General features: G+C 35.3%; 1 protein-coding gene across 1 annotated transcript in view; it reads left to right on the top strand.

Moving 5' to 3' along the window:
* LOC133527707 (probable glutamate--tRNA ligase, mitochondrial) overlaps positions 1-19,077 on the top strand; it is a 30,422-nt gene extending 11,345 nt beyond the window's left edge. The window contains exons 2-6 of the mRNA XM_061864845.1: positions 3,889-4,084; positions 6,302-6,516; positions 13,219-13,334; positions 17,442-17,551; positions 18,536-19,077. Coding sequence (XP_061720829.1) covers positions 3,889-4,084; positions 6,302-6,516; positions 13,219-13,334; positions 17,442-17,551; positions 18,536-19,075 — 1,177 coding nt within the window. The 3' untranslated portion in view covers positions 19,076-19,077. The remainder of the gene's footprint in view (positions 1-3,888; positions 4,085-6,301; positions 6,517-13,218; positions 13,335-17,441; positions 17,552-18,535) is intronic.
* The last annotated feature ends 6,823 nt before the right edge of the window (positions 19,078-25,900 follow it).

Below are 25,900 nucleotides of genomic sequence, written 5' to 3'. Positions count from 1 at the left end.
GCGAGTCCGCACTTGGCCGCTTTTTTTTTCAAACAATTCTCTGAGCCTGCGACGTATAGTTCGAGAACTGACCTTTAGATACATAATTTCCCTAACAACTAACTCTGCATGATATTTTTGGATTTAACTTCACGTATCGAACAATTACAGTAATCCTATTGAATCGAACAATTATAGTAATCCCATTGAGTTGATCGCATGCGATCGGCTCCAGGCAAGTTCGCCACAGTTCCAAGTTTTTCATGTTTTTTCCAAATTGCTGTACAGCTCCAACCGAGATGCAATAGTTTTCGGGAATTTTTCGAAACGAAATTTGCTTTTGCCTATAACACATACTGGTTTCCTGACATCTTGAACATTTATATATTTTGGGGGATCTTCTTTATTCAGGCAAACACTAAGTATAAGTTTGCAGCCAACACACTTATACTGTTAATACATATGTAGTCAGATCATAAAATTAGTAAAATTGTATTACACACATTATACACTTTTAGAATTATCTCTAGAATTAAACATACATATAAGTGGTACATTAAGTTACATAGAGATTTAAAAAAAACTGATATTAAGTAACATAAGTAGAGTTAAAAAAATAAATTAATATAATTTTTTTAGCTCTACTACAACTTGTACGGACGGCCACTTGTCTGAAAATATGTCTGCGTTTTGGACTGTAGCTATGAAGTTATTTAGTAATTCTATTGCTCGGTACGTGGGTGTAGAACCGTGATAGGTGCGAACATTTGGATATGCGAAAAGGTTTCTAGCTCTACTTGCGCTACGCCCTACTGCAGCTATGTAATATATGCAGCTATCTTAGAAATGCCTCTAACGATTTCGATGAAATTAGCTATATGGGGGTTTTAGGGGGCGAAGAATTGATCTAGCTAGGTCTTATCTCTGGGAAAACGCGCATTTTTTTAGTTTTTATATGTTTTCCAAGCAGAGCTCGGTCTCCTAGATATTGTTAATTAATATATAAACAGGTAGTTGTTCGAATAAATACTAATAAGTTTCATTCATATTTATTTATCTTTGCCTTTGCGAATTGAAATTGAACACGAGTGGCATCTCGGCCGGCAGGCAGTTATTTTTTACAGATACATACGTTACATAGTCATAAAAGTCAGTAAGTACATTTTTTTTATTTTATTTACATTTATTTCACAGTGTTCCACCGTGCTAAGCTGATGAATTTTGGATATGACGTAGATTGGATAAGACGTTGGTACAGTCAGCGTCAAATATTTTGTAGCAACCAAAGTAGCCAAATAGTTCGGTACACCATATATTTAGTATGGTGTACCGAACTATTTGGACACCATGACTGCTACAAAGTATTTGACGCTGACTGTACAAACCGGCCAAGAGCATGTCGGGCCATGCTCAGTGTACGGTTCCATAGTTACCCTTCCGTCACAATAAGCTAAACTGGAGCTATTAGTATAGTAGATTGTTAATCAAGAGATGAAATGGTACCTTTCACCAGAGTTAAACAAATAGGCAAATTTACATAATCAGTACTTAATTAAAGTAATAGATTTATGACTATGATTTTTCCCTTTGAACTTACTTGCAATTGGAGACTTTGCATGTCTAAAGATAAATATCCCCTACATCTACTATATTTTTCATATTTTTTAGATCTTTCCAACAATACCCCACACTGTAGGGTTGAAGCAAAAAAAAAAAAGCGGCCAAGTGCGAGTCGGACTCGCCCATGAAGGGTTCCTTTATGACATATTAAAAAAAACTACTTACTAGATCTCGTTCAACATTTTACCACGTTGGACACACATTTTACCACTTTGGTAGTGTCTCTCGCGCAAACTATTCAGTTTAGAAAAAAATGATATTAGAAACCTAAATATCATTTTTGAAGACCTGTCCATAGATACCCCACACGTATGGGTTTGATGAAAAAAAAAATATTTTTATTTTATGACTTATTAAAAAAAAACTACTTACTAGATCTCGTTCAAACCAATTTTCCGTGGAAGTTTGCATCGTAATGTATATCATATATTTTTTTTAGATTTTTCATTCTGTTATTTTAGAAGTTACAGGGACACACTTTTTTTCACTTTGGAAGGTTCTCTCGCGCAAACTATTCAGTTTAGAAAAAAATGATATTAGAAACCTTAATATCATTTTTGAAGACCTATCCATAGATACCCCACATGTATGGGTATGATAAAAAAAAAAATATTTTTTTTAATTTCATGACGTATTAAAAAAAAAACTACTTACTAGATCTCGTTCAAACCAATTTTCGGTGGAAGTTTACATGGCAATGTATATCATATATTTTTTTTAGATTTTTCATTCTGTTATTTTAGAAGTTACGGGGGGGGGGGGGACACACATTTTACCACTTTGGAAGTGTCTCTCGCGCAAACTATTCATTTTAGAAAAAAATGATATTAGAAACCTCAATATTATTTTTGAAGACCTATCCATAGATAGTATGGGTTTGATGAAAAAAGATTTTTTGAGTTTCAGTTCTAAGTATGGGGAACCCCCAAAATTTATTGTTTTTTTTCTATTTTTGTGTGAAAATCTTAATGCGGTTCATAGAATACATCCACTTACTAAGTTTGAATAGTACAGCTCTTATAGTTTCGGAAAAAAGTGGCTGTGACATAATCGGACAGACAGACGGACATGACGAATCTATAAGGGTTCCGTTTTTTGCCATTTGGCTACGGAACCCTAAAAATCACCCCACTTTACGAGTAGGGGAGGTACCCTAAAAAAATAGATTTTATTGTACGACTATGTCGGCTTTATTGATATGTACCAATTCATATTAATCCATAAATTTTCTAAGAACGTGTACTTATTATGTATAAAAACATACAAATAGAAACAAAAAATTTTTTTGGCACAATTGACTTCAATTTGTATAAGATTTTTCCTTTTTATGACCTACGTGGTTTATTTTTTTCCGATTCATCGCGGGCACCTTGTATATCCACGACAAATTGCAGCTTTCTAGCACTAACGACCACGGAGCAAAGCCTCGGACAGACAGACATACAGACAGACGTGGACGTCATTATACAGGGTGTTATTATTTTTTTTACAAAGGAACAGGAGAGCTCTAATTTTTTTCAATGGCCTTTGGTCCCTATAACATTTTAGAAAATTTGGTAATTAATCCTTCATTCAGATTAGGATAGGAGAAAAAAATGAGGGTTGAAATGTTGTGTAGGGTATTATAGTTTCTAACTAAAAGCTCTGTGGTAATTAGCAAAGGCCATCCTGCAAACATCCTTTTGTTATTGTAAAATATTTTCGTAGAAAATTAAACTACTTTAGTATTAATCTTAAATATTATAGATTTTGTTTTATCTAAAACATTATTTTTGTATATGTGAGAGCCTAAAAAAATGCCCTGACTAGACGAGAACATTTGGATCAGGGCTTCAGGGCTCATATTATATTATATGCATACATCATATAAAGACAGTAAATATATGTAAAACAGAGAAAATTTGTTATCACTTTAGATAGAAAATTTGTAACAAATACTTTCACTGACATTATTTCAGCAACTACTTATTTGGTCTGTATCTATCACATAGCTCCAAATAGTCGTTTTGTGAACCAAATTTTAGGAATTACTTAGGACATGTTACTTTATGCAAGATGTAACAAAAATAGTGGGGATCCGTTTAAGGGCATATTCGGTATCGTGTTCTGATTAGGAAAAAGGAGGATATTTTTTTGTCACAAAATTTAATAAGAACATGATACCGAATATGCCCTTAAACGGATCCCCACTATTTTTGTTACAACCTGTATAGGTAGGTAGATAGTTAGGTACATAGTTTAAGTTAAAAATTACGTGTCTTATTATTGTTATTGTGATTTTGTTTACAGGAAATACATCAGTAAACTCCTTGACAACGATACAGCATATAGATGTTTCTGTACAGAACGTAGATTGAATTTGCTGCGTAGAGATGCAGTGAGAACACATAGTATACCAAAGTATGATAACAGATGTCGTAATCTGTCATTTGGAGAAGTCATGGAAAAGTTGAAAGCAGGTACTCCAAACTGTATCAGATTCAAGGTTTGTGTGGCTCATAATCCTTGCTTACTAGTAACTAAAAATCATTGATAGTATAAATATGAGATACATAATTATGTACCTAGTCTAAGACGAATCCGTGCTTCGAATTTGACAGCTAATTTAGACGACGGTGTACAGCCCCGTAGTCTTCGTACATTATGCGGTAGCTCTGGTTGTCAGAAGTTGTGAGAGTCAGAATGGCGGGTGTACCTAAATAAAATCAAATGAAAAGCATACCATATTTTTGTACCTAATTTGTACTATTTAGTACCTCGTTTAAAAATTTTTGTACCTCACGGTACTTAAAGTTATCACCAAAAAACAGGTCACCCGCCATCCTGACAGTCAGAATGGCGGGTGTACTTTATTACGCTATGTTCCCGTGGTTATTGATAAATTCTATAAAAGCCAAATTTTTGTACCTTTTTTGTACCTTCATATTCAATTATAATACGAGTCATTTTATTTTTGGTTTCCAAGTTTTACTCATTTTATATTTTGCTTGCTATTACAATTTTGCAGGCGTTATAATTTTTCAAATTATCGATTTCATTTTTAAGAAAAAACGCTAAGGTACAATTATTTTTATTACGCCAGGATTTAGTACCTTTAATGTTTAATCTGTTAAGTTCAAATAACTCAGTAAATCATGTCTTAAAAAAGGCTAGGCGCCAATACAAAGAAATCTTCCTAAAAAAATCTCACCAGAAGTTGACTTTTGAAAGTCTAGTTACCACAAAACATATAGCATTGAACAGCGCCATCTATTTTAGCTGTCGAACTAGAGAGTACTAGGTACTTTTTCCTTAGACTACACATTTTATACAATTAATGAATTTTCGCTAGTAGCCAGAGCGTCATTGATTGCAGAAAAAATTGTAAATTAGGTGTATTTCCATTTGAGGCTCAGTAAGTTCGTGTTCTGTAACTGTCACTGAGCGTAAGCGTGAGCGAAATGAAAATGCGTGCCATGTACTGCGGCGCGATTATCATGATTTTTATTTTTAATTTTTTGTACGTTTTAATAATAAAAAGTAATCGATACGTCCCATCCCTCAAACATGATGTTGCCGACTTTATGAGGCAATTTTTATATTTATAGCTTTTGCACATAATTTGTTACAACTGTTAAAGTGCATTTTAGACTTATGTTCGTGATTCTTTTTCTATCGAGCGTCAGTCAAAAACTCTGGATTCAAATCGAGACTCGAACTACGTTTTCTGAACCTACTGCTTCTTAAAGGGGCGAGCACAGATGGGAATGACTCATTCCCATTTATGCCTGCCGGCCACAGATTAGAATACCTAGGTGCATCCGTTTGTAGTTGAACGAAATATTCCTCGGCGGGAACAAATGAGAGTGAATCATTCTCATCTGTGGCCACCTCGGATTCATCCTATCTATTTTAAAACGCATAAAGTAAATTTTGATATAGTCTGTTCGGAGAGAGAAGAGTCGTGGAATGGGCCCCATACATTCCACGACTCTTTTCTTTCCGCACAGACATTAGTTGCTATATTGGGTTTCGTGAGTTTGAGGCACATATACATATGCCTTATAACAGTTCAAATTAATTTAATTAAAATTCACTAGCATAGTAATCCTTGCCTGATTGTGGAACATCCTAATGATTAGTCAAAACGTGAAACATTGTGTGTTCGAGCGTCTCTATCGCGAAAGCTATTAAGACATCAAGAAAGGAAATAATTTAACATGGGACTTTGAAACCCACAAATTTAGCTTCACCTATAATTGTTTTATTACTTTAACCAAGTTATAAAAATAAAAACAAGTTAATTTGATTAATTCTGTGTCAGTTTGTCTAAATTGAGTAGATATTATACGTAGGTATTGGTTGAATATAAGTATATACGCATCGATTACAAGAGCCGGCACGAATGGAATAAATATATCTATCATATTAACCAATAAAATGGTGGCTCTGACTGGATGCCGATACAGGTGTTACTCATACAATGAAAATTTCGTTCAATCAATTCGTGCTAGCTATCGTAAATCAACCTGTAATATCCGGAAGCTAGTTTACTTATCATTAAAAATATAACTCGATTGTTACGAGTAGTAACAACTAGTAACAGGTTAAACTATCCAACAATCGTATAAGAAGGGTTGAAGGAGGCAAATACATAAGCGTGCTTGGCTATACAAGCTTGCCTTCAATTCGTTCTAACAAATAATCTCTACTTGCACTGCAGCTGTCATCTGAATGCCAGTTTTTTGAAGATTTGATCTTTGGTGGCATTGCATATGATGTCTCTATCAACGAAGGAGACCCGGTGTTAATGAAATCTGATGGGTTCCCAACTTATCACTTTGCTAACGTCGTTGATGACTATCTGATGGGAGTATCTCATGTGCTGAGAGGCGTCGAGTGGCAGATTTCCACGACCAAACATCTTTTAATTTACAAGTAAGTTTTACCTAAGGATAATTCCGGAGTCCGCAAATTAGTCGCATGCGGTTCTTTGGGCCTGCAAATGCGGCTCTTCAAGACACGGACATAACACAATTAATGCTTAGATTAGACCAGTTTAGAATTAGACTAGTCCAATCAACTTTTCTACTGTGGTTGGTTTTTCGCTTCAAAAGTTTGCCGCCGAACCCTGTTGTGTGTTTCACTGGATACACTGGAATGTGTTCCAAATATCTGCCATAGATATAATATGTACGAGGGGCAAAATGAATGTGTTTAGAATATAAATAGCTGAATTAATGAAGCTGTCACTCTTTATTTTAATGCGTGCTTTAACTCTTTCTGATCACGCGTACAAATTTTTATTAGGATAAGATTACCCTGAAGCACACTCAGCTCATTCTTCCAATGCCTTTTATGTAGGGCGATTTTAGGTCCTCGGAGGTTTTTGTATGAAATTCATGAGGTACAGTCAGCGTCAAATACTTTTTAGCAACCAAAGTGGCCAAATAGTTCGGTACACCATATATTTAGTATGGTGTACCGAACTATTTGGCCACTTTGACTGCTACAAAGTATTTGACGCTGACTGTACCCATGAGGATTAAGTTTTTTTTTACACATAAAAAATGTGAATACTGAGGGATGTCAGAAACTTCGTATATATAATTTTTGTCAGTGTTTTCTTATTAACTGCACAATTGCGATGGAAACTTTTGACATCCCTTTTAAATGATTGCTTCTCACACTTACATCAATGATTCTCTAAGAGACTGTATAGATGAATTCCCCAAAAAAAATTTTCCCAGTATTTTTAGTTCCATTTGCGTTTTTCCCCATTTTCTTTATTATCTTATACATTATTTCTACCAACAGATAATTTTGTCACACGATTTTTTTTCTAGGCGTTATTTCTGCTACACGCATCTTTACCGATGCAATTTTTCGCCAATTTATTAATAGAATATATTTCCACTAGTTTATTTTTGTCACACGATTTAATATCTAATCTTTTTTTTCGCAAGACGCAACTTTACCATATTATTAGCATAAACACTAAGCGGGCGTGGTCGTGAAAACTTCTTAGAACTATTATATTTAGGCATAGATAGTTGATGATAATAAGATAATAAGCACTAGAAATAAATCTTTTTAGATGAGTAACGAGTTCTATTCTACTTCACCGTGATTATCTGTACCCCTAGTGTAAATTTGATCGACATCATAACGTGACGAACGCGTTTGCGTTAAGTCTCATTTTGTATAGGATTTTGAGTTTCCAAAACGTCCCGCTTGGCGCGCTCTTTCTAAATCCAATACAAAATGAGACTAAACGCAAACGCGTACGTCACGTTTCGAAATCGAATTTATTTACACTAGGGGTACTGGACATTCTGGACAACGTCAATGTCATTGTGTTTGAAGTTTTAATGAATATTCGTAATAAATTGTTTTATGAATATTGGTATTAAATAGCCAGGAGAAATATGATGGAACCGAGTGATGAACCCCAAAAGCGATCGTCAGGACCATGTGCATTTACTTTCTTAGAGAGTACTCATGGAGGGCGTATATTAATACGAGGTGGATATCGCCATTATTTTAAACGAACCAATAAAAAACCACGTTCCTCCGTGTGGAATTGCCATAAAAAGAATTCATGCAAGGGATTTGTAGTAATAAATGCAACAGAAACAAGCATATTGCGAGATGTCAACCATTCTTGTGAGCCGGATTACGAGTCTATCGATATAGAAAAAGAAATTATAGAGTTGAAAAAAAAAGTTTCTACTGATTATAAGCCCATCCCAACGATGTACAAACAGCATATGAGACAATTTATGCGTGAGGAATATTCTGACAAATTACCACCATTTCATTGTGTTAGAGATGCTTTGTATAAAGCACGCCAGAAATTGGCAGGATCGTCGAAATTCGAGACATTCGAAGATGTGGCCATACCTGTACATCTCTCTGAAAACTTTGTTTGCGTTAATGATTGTGACATTATAATTTTTATAACAAATGAGTGTAAGCAGTGGATTGCTGGATTAAAAACCTTTTTTATTGATGGAACTTTTAAAATCGTGCCTGAGCCGTTTGTTCAGTTGTACACAATTCATGGCGACATTGGTTCTGACGAAAATTGCACGAAGGTGGTTCCTTGCATATATGCGTTGCTACATAAAAGAAAATATACCTAGTTTTGAACCTGATCATATAAATACATTTTGAAATAACAGCGGCTAATGCGATTAAATGTTTATACCCGACAGCGAAAATAAGTGGCTGTTTCTTCCATTATAAGCAAGCCGTGTATACTAATGCAGATAAACTTGGAGCAACCAATTCGCGTGAAGGATGCAGCTGCGTTGCAAAATGTGCCGCGATAGCACACTTACCTGCAATCAAAATTCACGAAGCGTGGATTTCGATTCTGAACATATCACCCCAAACAGACGAGATCCTAAGTTTTAACGACTATATCGGGTTAAAGAATATTTTTATTTTCTCAAAAAGAAATTTACATTTCACTTATATGAGAAACATTTTTCTATCAAATTTGATGAATAGGTACATAGAATTCATAATTATTATTTATACATTTCGTAGATAAAGTATTTAAGTTTTACAAATGTTTGGTTCAACAAACATGCATTAATATAATACGATAAACGTAAACAATACTATTACAGATTTATTTCTAAGTACTAAAGCATGCAGTATCACTATATGTCAAAACAATGGATCAAAATTGATATGATTCACATGGTGTCTTGTTATGGCCACCGCCACAGGGATCCACAGACATGGATAAATGTGTAAGGCTATTATCTATATTTAAATATAAGTAATCGTATCATTTAATTAAAATTAACAATACTCATATTAATTAAGAAAATATTGTTATCATTTTTGTATTAATTTTATTTTTATGTTTGTATTATGATAAAAACGAAGTCAGGCCAACTTTCAATTGCATTATCATATCAATAGCATATTTAAGTTCCTATTTTTACGTACCTAAGCTAAAGTACAATTTTTGTTTTATATTGTCCTAAGTATACATGGTTAACCGTGTTTTAATAATAAATATAAAAAACTAGCTGATTCCCTTTTCCTAGTCCCCGTCGAGTTGAATGCACTTGTTCCATCTGGATTCCAGAGCCATTACACCACTTTTGAAGAAGCTTTCCTCGAGACCTTCAAAATAGGCATCCACCTCGGCTTGGACCTCGGCGTTGCTTGAAAATTTCATACCACCCATATGTTTTTATTAATTGGGGAACAGATGAAAGTCCGATGGTGCTAAATCGGGTGAATAGGGTGGGTGGGGCAATAATTCAAACCCACATTTGGCTATCTCCGCCATCGATTTTAGTGACGTGTGAACATGTGCATTGTCCTGGTGGAAGATAACTTTCTTTGTCAATATTCCAGGTCTTTTTATCTTCAGAGCCTCGCGTAATTTGCGTAATAACTCGCAATAATAGTCGGAATTTATAGTTTTACCTCTCTGGAGATAGTCAACCATTATTATTCCCTTTGCATCCCAGAAAACAGATGCCATGACTTTATTGGCCGACAAAATTGCTTTGGCTTTTTTGGGAGGCAGAGATCCAGGACGAACCCACTGCTTCGATTGCTGTTTGGTCTCTGGTGTATAGTGGTGGACCCACGTCTCGTCCATAGTTACAAATCTGTCCAAAAAGTATAATTATATGCCACATTGTCCGTGTTAGTCACCGTTGTTGGCCTCCCGGGACGAGGGTCATCTGCGATACTATCTCGTCCACGCTTGAATTCAGCTGCCCATTTTTTCACCATTCAATCATTGCCATTGAATCATAAAATTACGAGACAATGTACTGTCCCGTATGAACCGGGGGCCAGGAGCATATTTCGTCAGTCATCGCCTCCCGGCTGATACTTTGTCAGATGATAGTTTAGATGCTGTTTTAAATTAAAAAACCGTCAGCCGGTTGTATCGCCGTGGAAAGACCGTCAGCTGTAAAATGAACATTTAAAATATAAACACCAACATTTAAAGGAACATTTAAAGTATGCGTAATGTGTAAATTGCGTAATCCGCTGATGGCTTTTCAGGCGTTAACGCCTGATGAAATGCTACATGCAAAGTTTCATGATTTGTTATTGCTATCATAAAAAAGTATAGCGCTTATTTTTTACATGTTCATGCGACCAGCTGATGTTCTTACCACCGCGATATAACCGGCTGACGATTTTTTAAAATTAACAGTAGCATCTGAATTATCATTTGACAATGTATCAAACGGGAGGCGATGACAATTTTATTTTTTGTTTTACGTGTTTCGGTGGCTGCCATTCCTCAACCCACCAACGGAGCGGCAGCTGACGTCCACGAGGGTTCATCATACCTAGCCGTTAATCACTATACGAGTTTTCGGCCGGGAGGCGATTGGTCATGGGAATCTGTTCCTGGCTCGCGGTCTAGTATTGGTTTCACCAAATTACGGGAAAATGAAACGGGAAAATGACGGGGAAGGTCGTGCCTGAAATACAGGACAACTCGTAAAATACTGCACATTTGGTCACCCTAATTGTAGATCAGTTTTAAAAACGGCTGATAATTTAATTACTTCCCCTTACTTTATATTGAGATTACGTTGGGTTTAGCGATTGCAAATATTCTAAACTTTCAGGTATTCGAATATTTGTCTTTTTCTAACGAGATATTCGAATATTCGAGTTAAGATTCGAATATTTTAAAGAAATTAGAAAATGAACGAGAAATCGGTTTAGTATCGTTTTATTCAAAAACTACTTTCATATATTGCAAAAACTAATGATATTTTGCAGAACTCCACTCATTGACTAGATCTCATTATTTCTAGATAAGTATATCTTTTAGTATAAATGCATCGTTGCGTGAATTAATATTATTATAACTTACTACCCAAACAAGTAATAGAAACATTTTTGTAATTATTTTCCGATTTAAATTGAATATTTACTTCTAGTCACTCAGCCTATAAAAAAGCCTTTCATACCACTTTATGAGAATTCCAGACATTCCAGTACTTATGTGAGAGTAAACGGATCGTGCACTGAATGGTTTAGCATCGAAAAGGGTTTTAGGCAAGGATGTGCAGCGTAACTGTGGCTGTTTAATCTATTCATGAACAGTAGTTTGCATTGCATCATTTGAGAAATGATGAATGTGGGCTCAGAATGAGTGGGTTACTCGTAAAAAGTCTTCTTTACGCTGATAAACTGGTATTGCTAGCGTCATCGGGTGAAGAGTTGCAGCAGATTCTAGCTAGAATGCATGGGTCTTTTGAAAGGAAAGGAATGAAAATAAATGTAAGCAAGACGAAAGTAATAGTATTTGGAAAGGGAGAAAATATGACAAACTGAAATTTTGATTGATCAAGAAAGAGTGGAACAAGTGAAAGACATTATGTATCTGGGAATCATGTTCACTAGGGACATGATGAAAACATTGAAAGGAGAGTGAATGCTGATAATCGTGTAAATAGGGCACTTCACGTTTTTATGAGCTGCCAGGAGTTGTCACAAAAAGCACAATTGGTTGTGCATAGAGGGGTGTTGGTGCCTACACTTATATATGGTAGCGAAAGTTGGGTATGGCAGAAGAGGCATCAGATCCTAGAGAATGCAGGGGAAATGAGAGCGTTGGGAAGTGTGTGTGGTGTAAGATTACAAGATAGAATTGGGAACAGTCTGATAAAGGAAAAGTGTGGACGTGACGAAGACGGAGTGACAAAAATTGAGAAAGGTAGTTGAGATGGTTTGAACACGTGGAGAGAATGAGTGAAAGAAGGCTAACAAAGAGAGTGTATAAGGGAAAAGTAGACGAGGGAGTTGGAAGGGGTAGACTTCGGCGGACTTTCTCTGATCAAATCGGAGAAACCCTGAAGAAAGGCCAGGTCAAGAGCACCGTAAACTGGCGAGCGTGTATGAGGAATATTATGAAAGTGAAAGAAGCGAAAGAGGTATATCCGGATCGTAGCAAGTGAAAATCCGTGGTCTCTACCTACGCCTCCGAGAAATAGGCTAATAATACGTATGTATTTTGAATCTTTATTGACTTGGCAAAATTTTATCCCTGATTTTTTTTTGTCAGGAATCAAATCTCAGTGAAAGGAGTATTCCTCAGCTAAAGGTACATAGTTAAATTAGTTGGGCAGGTTGGGTATGATACAATTTGCGAATTGCGATAAGGACCAATGTTCAGACTTCGAATATTCACTTTAGGTACGCTTGTACTGAATAAACAGAATGACCCTTTAACTTAAAATTTAGCAGTAGGTATTAGCTGCACAGTAAAATTAAATTGAAATTGAGTTAGGTTAGCTGTAATTCCACGAAGCCTATCTAGAGGAATACAGTAAAAATATTATTTCCTTCGCATTTGGATACATACCGTTTTACCGTTCCTCATTCACTGTAAATAACCGGCAGAACACACAAAAACTGTAACTATAGCGGATGTAATAGATTTTTTCGAGTAATAAATATATTCGAATATACGAACATTTTACGGCCGAATATTGAAATATCAAAACGGGTCGAATATTCGACAAATTCGAATATTCGAATAATCGATATTACGTATCGATATACGTACGTTCGATTAATCGGCGTACGTATATTGATATTAACATACATACTGTAACAAAAAATATTTTGCAGGGCATTTGGATGGAAACCTCCTCAATTTGGTCATTTGCCCCTCATAGTGAACGCTGACGGTACCAAGCTGAGCAAAAGGCAAAGTGATGTAAAGGTGGAGGATTACAGGCGGAAAGGTTTGTAAACTAGACTTGTAGAGAGTACAGTTACATCTAAAAATATAAATAATACGGATGAAGTACACGATCTTATTGCCCAAATATTATGGTAGTGTATAGGTACATATTATTGGAATTTTGTTCGTATCGATATTTTTAAAAGTAACGTTTTGGACATAAGCGGCTTTTTTACATTAAGTGCTTGCTATCTAATGTATCAAAAGTCTTAAAGCTCAGATATTTTCGAGTACTGTGACATAAATTACAACGACGAACCTCTATAATTCGTCTTATGCATACCGATTACTGGTGGAATTTACTTTTAAACTAAGATTTTATAAATATTTAATAACATTTATTTTGTATTGTTTTTTTTTTTTGGTTTTTTACAGTTCGTATTTTCCTTGCATTGGTGTGGTGAACAATTTTGTGTTTCACTCGATAGTAAAATTTGCAACGCTCAAGATTCCACTTTTCGAATACATCTTGGAATATTCGCTTGCTCAGGTATCTTTTTTACAAATGCGAACTTATCCCTTTCAGGGATCTCTGCCAGTTAACCTTTGAGCAATTGAGAAAGAATTGGAGAACGGTAGACATTAAAACTACAACGGCATAAAAGAAAATATTTAATTTCCTAAAAGATAGGTAAACCAATATGTCCTTTAACCTACAATATATAAACGGGATATGAAATAAAATAAATATGTAAACAGTCATATATGGTTATAATATATAATTCATTCTATACTATATAATACATACATACAAAACTACTTAACCGCACACATCTTTTTGATTAAATTCCGTCCGAAAGTGACAACTTTTTTAATTCGCCTTTAGCGATGCGACCGATTGACACTGCCGAAAAGAAGACCGTAAGGAATTCCATAATTTAACAGAGTACACAGTATAAAACTTGTCATAGGATCGGTGTTTGTGAGGCCGGATAGCCAGAGAGAGATTTGCACGGGAACGGACCCGGTGCCCGCTGCCATCTGCTAAAAATTTAAATATCTCCGAGAGATAAGGGGGCGAAGAAGGAGAGAATAGGACGTTAAAGAGAGGGGAAAGTACATGTATGTCTATACGACGTCGAATGGGCAGCCATTTGAGTTGGGAGCGGAAAGATGAGATTGGCGAAACGGCTGGTGGATGGGACCGGGGATAAGAGAGCTACAGCTTCCTCGCCCAACGCCTGAGCATACCGATCCAACGAGTAGTAGTATAGTGGTTTTAGTTTAGTTAATTGTAGTTTATTTGTATAGTTTGAATTATTGTAAATGTATTTTTTTTATTAGTCTATAAAGTTGTGTTGTTATTCATTTAGTCATTGAAATTGGACACCTTTTTTTACGTATATATCTAAATAACAAGTTTTGGTTTCTATTAGCACGTCTTCTCATCTTGCCTTTTAATAATGAGGTCGCAAGCATGCGTCCCCGGTAATATATGACGAGAAAGGACAGTTTTTAAACCTTCATCAAAAAATTATGGTGGTAAATTATACAAAATGATGTATAAAAACTGTTTCACCAAATGTTGTAGATTATTTAAGTATCAAAATTACGTTGAAATTAAGTCGATTTCCAGAGAAATTGTCACTTATTTTGAAGTAATTTCAGGAGAAAATTGATTTCGTCTAACTTTCATACTTCAAATTTATAATGACAAAAATGTAATGTATTAAAGTTGAAGTACAGGATATGTGTAATACAAAATTACAATTTTTAGAAGTCCAAACTATACGAAATTTACGAATAAGAGCTTGAAAATCAGTGGTTTACACGCGTTTACCTAAACGTCCATCAGGAAAAAACATTATTAATCGAGTCTGTTTAAAAAAAAATGTTAAAATGTTAGATAACAAGACGTGCTAATAGAAACCAGTACTTGTTTTTTCTACTAGTTTACAAAAGGTGTACAAGTTCATCGACTAAATCTATCAATTGGACATTTTTTCGACTAAAATCGATAACGGCCTCTTAACATATGCTCAAAACGCGGCTTTTTAATGTTATATTGCAAAATTTCGTTATCTGTCTCTATATTGCTCTTGCATATTCGAGCTATAAAGAGGCAGATAAAAAAATAGGTTTTTCGTTTTTGCAGTAACGCCTCAGGATCTCTAAAATTGTGTTGTATGACTTTTGAATCTTCTGATCCTTGTAGTAGTGGAGTTGCTTGGCTTCAAGAAATCTGTTACCAGGCTGAATAGTGGTTCCATTGCCGCCGTCTTTTTCTTCTTTAGTCGGTCCCTTATTGCTGAGGATTGAGCAAATGTGATCATCGAAAATTTAAATAAACAGAAAATGTAAATGTAAAAATAAGAAATATGATTTCAAATGTAACTCATTACCTATGTATCTATCTTTTCGATCTAATACACTTTTCCCTCCAAGCCTTGCTTGAAGTTTACGTATAGTTAGTCAGAAAAAAAATACGTGAAAAAATCGTAACTGTGTATTGGTCCTGCTTACAAGTTGACACAAACGTCACGTCGGTCGGAATGATTTTCATGCTCGATTATTTCTATTAGGTTAGTGAAATAATGTAGGAATGTAGCGCTGTTGGCTTAGCGGTAAGAGCGTGCGATTTGCAATCCGGAGGTCGCGGGTTGAAACCCTGGCTCGTACCAATGAGTTAATTTGGAACATATGTACGAAATATCATTTAATACTTACCAGTCACATTTCGGAGAAAGAAATCGTGAAGAAACCGGACTAAGGATGTACCGAAAAAAAAACTTTTAACTTCAAATGAAAAAAAAGCTGATGCGATTGGGAACAAACTAAGGTTTTTAGAATAACTACAATAAAAAGCGACTTAATTTAGATAATTGTCAGTTTTTTTATTTATAATTTTTTTGTAGGAGTGTTAGGCAGCTTCTTGCTAGCGCATCCAGTGGCAGCTTTTTATGGACCCGTTTTTCATATTTGCCTGCATCAGCCCATCACCTGCTGGAATTGTTAATGGTGTTTGGCTGTTTCATTCTTCTGTTTTAATACACTTTTGATTTGAGCCCAATAGTAGTTGAAAGAACGGCACTGCAGGACGTATGGAGCTCTTACTCTATTCTATGTCAACTGCTAAATGCGATTTTTGTACGAAGGAAATTATATCATTTTCGACTTGGCCTAGAATTAAGTAACACACATTTTCTGTAAATTTAGCTATCCTAACCTTCGTACGAAGAACTGAACTGACTTTCATTGTAGTTCGTTGCACTATATCTTCCCCAGTTTTTACGATAATTATGACAGGTATGCTTCGTTTTCGCGAATTCTATTAGCAATCTTTGTGATGGGCCCGTGACCCATACTAAACATACTAAATTAGTTATTTATTATGAAATGCACGAAACTTCGAGGTAATTTTAAGTGTTTCGAAATCAGGTATGTAGGATGTTGCAAATTGTCTTGCTATTTGGAAAATACCAATTTTCAGTAATCTCTTCTATGTGCCGATGGAAAGTCGAACAACATAAAAACAGAATTATTTATATTGGATTGTATAATACAATAATAAGACTTTTTATTGCGGTAAAAAAGCCGTAGTCAGGTTGCTTAGAAACAAAATTACAGCGGCTTGAAATTTACAGTTTTTCGGTACAGGCTTTAATCCCAATAAAGACTACTTTACCCTCTGGGTTGGAAGGTAGTCGCTTTCGTAAGAACTACGCCAGTTCTTGGGATTAGTTGCTAAGCGGACCCCAGGTTCCCATTAGCCGTGGCAAAATTCCGGGACAACACGAGGAAGATGATAATCTGTCAAATTTGTGACTATTGGTACCAATTAAGGATTAAATATACGTCAAGAAGTAAAGGCCTATGTAATGTATACCTACATATGTAATGTAATGACATTTGTCTTGTATGGCACGAGTTTAAACAAAGATATTCGAATCCCGTTTATTCACTTAAGGTTGTAGTAAAGTATTGAGAATTTACTATGGGCACTGGTACTTCTACTTGTTGATATTGGTATAAATGAAGTACGTTTTATTACCTTTGCGTTGACATAATTTGTCCAATGAAGGTTTGGATCCTCTTTATGGCATTGTGTGGCCCGATACGCCCTTCGGCGGTTGTTTTACAAATTCGTTTAAAGTAAATTTGTTTGCAGGAGTGTATCCGCTGGCGCTGGTGAACTACATCACGCTATCCGGCGGGGGGTTCGACCACGTGCCTGGCGCCGGGATCAGGTTGAAATCAATGGATGACCTAGCTGAAGAAGTAAATATTCGAATATCGAATAAAAAAAAACAGCAAATAAGCCACAAGAGCGTGTTTAGAAGTCAAGTTCTAATAATCAATTATCAGTAGTTCACTATACTACTAGAATACTTTCATTTGGTTCAAAATGCGTGTGATCCAAGTTTGTGCAATCCCAGGAGGTGTAATTCGAGTTTGAGAAATCCCAAACCCTATCTGGATATCGCCTTTTGAAATCTAGAAGACGGTTAAAAAATAAACTTTATGCTATACATTTTAACTACAAAATTTGCGAACGCACGTTTCAATACATTGACTACTTTTTGGTTAAATTTATTCTTAAAATTGTTTTTCGTAATTGATAATTGTACGGTCAGCGTCAAATACTTCGTAGCAGTCAAAGTAGCCAAATAGTTCGGTCGGAAAATACTAAATATATGGTGTACCGAACTATTTGGCTACTTTGACTGCTACGAAGTATTTGACGCTGACTGTACGAGTATAAATAAACGTCAAAATATGTATCAATAAAATGAATTTTTAAATACCATGAATCACGCCGAGCTCACATTAGTTCTGTTAAAATATCAATAGAACCCACTGAAAGAAATATAGGCCTTTTTCCTTGTTGTTTTGCTGCTACGAAAGATATAAGCGCATTTTTCACAGAGCATTTCGTCATGTTTGACAGTTATCGTTGTCGACGGCTGAAACGAGGCTGAGCGCAAAAGCCATGCCCAAGCCGTTCGAGCATGGCTTTTGTTGAGCCATTTTTCGGCTAATTCTGAATCCAGTTAATAATACTACATCAATGGTTCCAAATTGTCCCACATGTGTCTAGTTGTGAAAATATTTAAGTTCTGCAGTGTACAGTCAGCATCAATTAGATCGTGGCGGTAAAAGTGTTTTCGGCATATTTATTTATATGGTAACAAAAGTGTGTTCCGATATGTTTGGCCACTCTTGCCGTCACTATCTATTTGATGCTGACTGTAAAATATTTAGTTTCAGATACGAAAAATATCATCACACCCTAGCCGTCTCAATACAGACTTGCTTGATGAATGCAACAAACTTGAAATTAGACGCCGGTTGCTCGATGAGAACGAATCCGGAGCCCTCGTTGCTACCTTACAACAACTAGTGAAATGCTCGTATCCTAAAGAGAAGTTGAACGTGAGCCATGAACATGTCAAAGGAGTTCTCGAGTGGTCGACCACCAGGATCAGCAGGCTCGAAGAGCTGGTGACGGACAAATATGGGTTCTTATGGATTCTTCCATCAAATACTGATCAACCTGGAATTAATAAGGATCTACTTGAAAAGTTAATACCCGTTTTAGAATCTGTATCAAATTATGATCAAATACATATAAAACAATATCTGAGGGACTTCTGTACCGAAAATAATGTAAAGTTTCCAATTCTTATGAAAATGCTCAGATCAGTTCTCAGTGGTCTCACCGAGGGCCCCGGCGTGGCTGAGATGATGCAGCTGCTTGGTAAACAGCAATCCTTGTTAAGAATAAAAACATTTGTTAAATGATACCAGTTGCCTTATTTCAATTTGTCTCGTTTCGTTTGGCGTATTTCATCGCATTTATGACTCCGGCAGATTCTGTCGAAAGTATCAGAGGGCCTAGCCCAGATGACAATCTTTTACAGAAAACGAAACGCTATCGTTTCTATACATTATTGTCATCTTGGCTAGGCCCTCTGGTTTTTCGCACAAGCGTGCTGTCGAGTAAAAGTTATCGTGATTTCGATCATTCGAACACGTTCTTCGTTGACCAACAGTTTATCGTAATAGCGATCTTGTGCACAATCATTCACTATAAGAGTACCTATTTAGTATGAATTATAAAATACTATAATCACGGTAGTGCCAAGACAAACAAAAGAAGGCGGGGCACTACCTACCTTTTCTCGACTTTGTTTTAAGAAAGTGGCATCGTGTCTATTTTAGCATAGAGAAATTTAGAGCGTGTCATTCACGAAGATGCGTGCCTTGACTCGTAATGTAATTAAAGGCTAGATTTGACAAATCTGCGCGTCGTCGTGGATCACAGGAACGTGAGAGTCAGAATGGCGGGTGAACAGTCAGCGTCAAATACTTTGTAGCAACCAAAGTGGCCAAATAGTTCGGTACACCATATATTTAGTATGGTGTACCGAACTATTTGGCCACTTTGACTGCTACAAAGTATTTGACGCTGACTGTAACTAAATAAAATCAAATGAAAAGCATACCATATTTTTGTACCTAATTTGTACTAATTAGTACCTCGTTTAAAAAAAATTGTACCTCACGGTACTTAAAGTTATCATCAATAAACAGGTCACCTGCCATCCTGACAGTCAGAATGGCGGCTGTACTTTATTACGCTATGATTCCGTGGTTATTGATAAATTCTATAAAAGCTAATATCACATTCAAATATAATATGAGCCATTTTATTTGTGGTTTCCAAGGTTTACTCATTTTATATTTTGCAGGCGTTATAATTTTTCACGTTATCGATCTCATTTTTAAGAAAAAACGAAAAGGTACAATTATTTTAATTACGCCAGGATATAGTACCTTTAATGTTTAAACTGTTAAGTTCAAATAACTCAGAAAATCATGTCTTAGAAAAGAGCAGGCGCAATTTCAAAGAAATCTTCCTAAGAAAAATCATGCACTTAGGGCCTCCGCTAGCTGGCGCGGGTGGTTCAAAGATATCTTCCTAAGAAAAATCATTTTTAAGACATGATTTACTGAGTTATTTGAACTTAACAGATTAAAAATTAAAGGTACTAAATCCTGGTGTAATAAAAATAATTGTACCTTAGCGTTTTTTCTTAAAAATTAAATCGATAACTTGAAAAATTATAATGCCTGCAAAATTGTAATAGCAAGCAAAATATAAATGAGTAAAACTGGGAAAACACAAATAAAATGACTCATATTATAATTGAATATGAAGGTACAAAAAAGGTACTAAAATTTGGCTTTTATAGAATTTATCAATAACCACGGGAACATAGCGTAATAAAGTACACCCGCCATTCTGACTGTCAGGATGGCGGGTGACCTGTTTTTTGATGATAACTTTACGTACCGTGAGGTACAAATTTTTTTAAACGAGGTACTAAATAGTACAAATTAGGTACAAAAATATGGTATGGTTTTCATTTAATTTTATTTAGGTACACCCGCGATTCTGACTCTCACGTTTATACAGGGTGTTTATTTAGTCACCTGCAATAATTTACGGCGAGAATATACATATAGGTCATATTGACCAACTATTACTATGGGACCAACCCCGAAATCGCGAAAAAAAATTTACTCTCCCATAGAAAATGTCAAGGTCAGAGAGCCAAAATGTATGAAAGGGCCAATTTTATTTTCGCGATTTCGGAGTTGGTTCCATAGTAAAAGTTGGTCGTTATGAACCTAATTTTCATTTACAACCGCTTTAGTTAGCCGTTAGTAAGTTAAACATTTTGGCTTTATATGAGTATAATTATTTACTTTACAAGATAATCACTAGCCAAAATAATTTCTTTTGCCTATTTTCTATTGTTTTGGCTTAAGAATACATTTCATCATCAATATTTAAGAGCTATGCTCTTATCGGTGGAGTAATCGCTACTCTTCTCTTTGCTGGGCTAGTCTTTTTACTTCCTCGTACGACACGACAGAAACTTTATCTTTTATTTGGCTGAGATATGTGAGCCTGGGCCTTCCTCTTTACCCTCAATCTTGCCATCCAGGATGCTTAAAAAGTATATGTCATGCCGTACCATGTGGCCAACCAACTTTGTCTAACAGGCATCTCTTCTATTCTGCCATCCATTTGTGTCTAACATTTTCAACAGTTCAGCAACAAGATGGACGCCAAATACACCAACGTTTTATTTAATAGTAACTTCTAAACGTAAGCTAACCATTAAATAATAGTTTCATTTGAAAAAGAAATAGTTATAGGATATAAAAACGGCCTAAAAAAACGAATGGTCGGTGTCGTGAAAAAACCTCACAGAACGTCAACTATATGAAGTTAGCCGCAGATCGATCGAAGAATGTTGATACCCGTAAAAATACTTTGTATTTAGCAGTTTTATGTAAAGCTTGCACTAGACACTTTGTGAATGTCAATTTATGTCAAACTAGGTGAACTTAGGTATCACAGGCGAAGTTACAGGACACGATAGAAAATGTAATAAAATAGATTAAAGCAGTTATTCTGCTATATTATGTCTATATTTATACGATGCTAAGAACCGTTTCGGATTGAGAGTAGACAAGATGGCTTTAGGGTAGGATAATCGATATTGTAAGCCGCTAGGGATCTCATACTTAATATTGTTACTGTGACAAGGTACGAAAAGGTAGAGAAATTAAATTCTCTGACCGGACCTATTTTCTACTAATTTGACTTATACCTACTTCAAACTCGCTACACGGCCATTAGACAGAATGATAAAGACGGGAGCAGGTGCCCTTCATACTTACATTCGATACGTTCCTTAAGTACCTTTACACAAATCAACAACAGACGCAGCAACGTGATCGAAGGAACAAAGCTTTTACTTTCTTTGCACGTTTATACCAATTGTCCTCTGTAGCTACAATATGTAAGGATGTTATTATTATTATTCCCTTTATTTAATTTTTTCTCTTACGTTAGGTTTTTTACAATATGTATATAAAAGTAAAATATAAAAACACTTACAAAACAATACAAAAGATATAAACACATTATAAAAAACCTAACCTAGGGTGCCGCCAGCAGCGGGGCAAGGCCCAAGCTGCCGGTGGTCAGGGCCGCAGAGAGAGGAACCGGCGGACTATCCGCGCCGTGTCCAAGATCACCGCCTTCTGCATCTAACTCTTGATCCAACCACCTAGCGAGAGTCTCTCAAGGTGTTGGTCGAGACTCTTCGCTATGAGACCGTTCGCTGAAACGACTATCGGAACAATGATCGTCGAATCAACATCCCACATGGCGGTTATCTCGTGACCCTTTTTCTCAAGAACGCGTGAAGGTATCAAGCTGGATTTCTTATCAAATACTCAGGTCTACTGTCCCTTGGAGCTGTGAAATCAAACTTCTAAGCCAACGCAATCAAAAAATACAGCCGTTTATGACCGGGTTTCCGGTATTGAATTAAAAAAAAAAACAATGGGTTGCACTCCGGGAGTGCCGGCAGAAGCGAAAACTTGAATATTAACGTTGTGCATTTTTGATATTTTGGAATGGTTAGGGAATAATTTTGCACAAATTGCTTTGAATATCAGTATAAATGTACTATTATTTATGTGGTAAAATACAATATTCATTTATTGCGCTGTCGTACACAAACGTGACAATTTATATTGCATTAAAACTTTTAACACTTCAGAACTATTACAATTATTTAACATTAAAAAGTTTATCTCTCAGAAAAATCAACTTCGATCCATAATTTCAACGACTCTTACACCATCATCATTACTAGAACCATCATGGAATTTTTCGATCAGGTCGCGTTCGCGTGTCCGTTTAAATGGGCCTAAAGTAGATCCTTGGGGTACTCTAATATCACTGCTATTTCGGAAGAAATTTCTCCATTAATTGCTACATTTTGATTTATCTGTGATTTAATAAGATCTAATACAAATCCTTTAATACCTTAACAATTAAGTTTGCTAATTAGAGTACTTGTGCGTCTGTGTGTGTGTGATCTACACATACAAATGCTTTAGAGAGGTCGCAAAATACGTTAATTGCATCATTTGGCTCCTCCTCCCTCCTGCAAAACGAATTTAATCAAACTGGTACCAATATCAGTATTAGACCTGCTTTTCGTGAAGCCAAACTGCTGTGCTTGCAAAATTTTGTTCAATGTGAGAAATCAAATACGATAGCATTTTTTTCGAATATTAATAAACGCTGGTATCACGGAAACAGGATCATAGTCAAAATAATTATCTCTATATATCTGTTTCAAAAAGATTTGGATCAACAAAGCCGAAATAAGTTATTTGTTTGAGTACCTATATTCTAATCGGCTAAATACTTCGACATCATCGGCTCGTTATTACTATACGCAAGTTTTCAGTTTACAATAAATAAAAATTGATTACGATTTTATTTCGCACACATTAAGCATTTACGACATATTTAAGTAGGTAATATTCACTAATATATATCCAATAATAATAGAAATAAACGAGTATAAATAAGAATATTTCATATTCAACCAGGGGCGATTTTACTATAGCGGCCAGGCCCTTTCTAGCGTTGATCTAGTCTATAATAGATGATCTAATTCACCAAATTTATCAATTATTATTGTCAACTGTTCAACGTAAATTTGCACATTGATTGACTACTGAAAGATACCATGAATAACGAATTCCTGTTGTAGACTTTAACTAACTTTCATACGCATTAGAAACATATGTTAACGATTCTGTAAGTTCGGTCGCCTTCATTTTTGAGGTCATATAAGTACCGGCAAACTTAGGAGTTTGTGATGAGTTGTATTCCTGTGTCAAGATCATTTTCTCAAGAAGTTGTTGGCTACTGCAGCTATGATATGAATATGACTTAACATACTACATGGATTATAAATAAGATCCTAATTCAATCGAATCGGGCTTAGAAAAGTAGTCCAGCAAACCTAAAATGAATTGGCCAGTCACTTTCTTCTTATTATACGCGAAAAATATGGTTTAATTTAATTTGATAGTACAGTCAGCGTCAAATAATTTGTAGCAATCAAAGTGGCCAAATAGTTCGGTACACCATACTAAATATATGGTGTACCGAACTATTTGGCTACTTTGGTTGCTACAAAGTATTTGACGCTGACTGTACCTAAAACTAGTAAATAAAGGGTAAGGAACTAGCAAATAGGTACTACATGTCTAAAACACAGCAAACGCAAGTCATTTAGGTAAACACATATATGTGAGTAGGTATATAAAGTTTATTCATTAACATTTTAGTATTTTAGTCAGTTCAGCAAGGTTAGTTCACTAGTTAGGTTGGGTTCGATAGAAGTTCGTTCTGGAAGAAGTCAATTGATGAACATTTTTATTTTATTTCAGTCGTTAAGTACAATTATTTACTTTAGATTTATAACCGTATGGTAGGTTGAATTCAAGTTGTAAAGAATGCAATCCCAACAGACCGACCATTTTGGTACAGTAATTTAAAGGACGTCATCATCAATCAACCACATGGTGATTCTAACCGACTCGTTTGTCTGTTCTCTTGTTGATGCGGTTGTGTTTCCTTACTTTATTTGTTTTAACAATCTTTTTGATTTATGTGCACTAACTAAATTAAATTATAATATTACAACCTTAAAACTAAAGTTAAACCTAGAAATAAAATAAAATCACAAAGTATAAAAATATACTTACCTACAAAAACAAACTTAACTACTGACTGCTACTGTATGAATTTTGTTTTCTTGATAAAACGACATAATAATACTCATATCTAGGTACGTATTATCCGACTGCAATGTGAATTGGTGTTGAAAGTAGGTACCGTTAGCACAAGAGTACATACCTAATAGTTGACTATTATTTTACAGATAACGATTCACAAATGATTATTTCACAAAATAAAACGTTTGATAAAGTAATCATTTGACAAAATATATGGCTTTATGAATAGCCATTTGATATAATCACAATTCGCAAGTTTTAATTAATAAACAGTTTGAACGCTAAATTATTATACTTAATTTAGAAATGTTATGTTATGTTCGAACAATAACTGGTTCTACAAAATCACAATATTACTCAACCTAAAAAATTTAAACAACTGACAGAGAACGGTGTACATCATTCGATTGGTGAGGATAAATTTGACAGGAGTAGGCATTTAATTTTTTCATACCACATACTAATACCAACATTGTTCATAAGAATAAGTCTGCCACATTGTTTTACTCATACTTACCTAAAGTTATCACCGAATTTTTATTCGTAGGTACTCCATTTTTCTAGTATCAGTACATTTGTTTCTGTGATGGTCGCAGTTCTAATCTAACCTAATCGAAATTTCTGGAAGCAGTTGTTTTTTGTGAGGGTGGAGTTTTAACTTAGTCTACGCTATTCTTGTAGCAGTTCATTTTTGCGCGGGTCGCAGTCTTACCTAACCCACTTTAATGGTAGATGTTTGTTTTTGTAGAGTTCACAAAGTTTACACAGTTCTAATCTAACGTAACCCAGTAGGTAATGATTTCACGAAGTGGTTACCTAACAACGATGCGTTATTTTAACAAATGATATTGTTTCCCGATTCATATCGAGTTCGTAAAAAAAAACAATGTTTTATGAAAATATGTATTTAGTAATCATATTCTTGTGAAACGTTCTTTG

This window comes from Cydia pomonella, chromosome 1 (assembly GCF_033807575.1).
Source record: "Cydia pomonella isolate Wapato2018A chromosome 1, ilCydPomo1, whole genome shotgun sequence".
NCBI lineage: Eukaryota > Metazoa > Arthropoda > Insecta > Lepidoptera > Tortricidae > Cydia > Cydia pomonella.
This window is presented reverse-complemented; position numbering and strand designations above follow the sequence as displayed.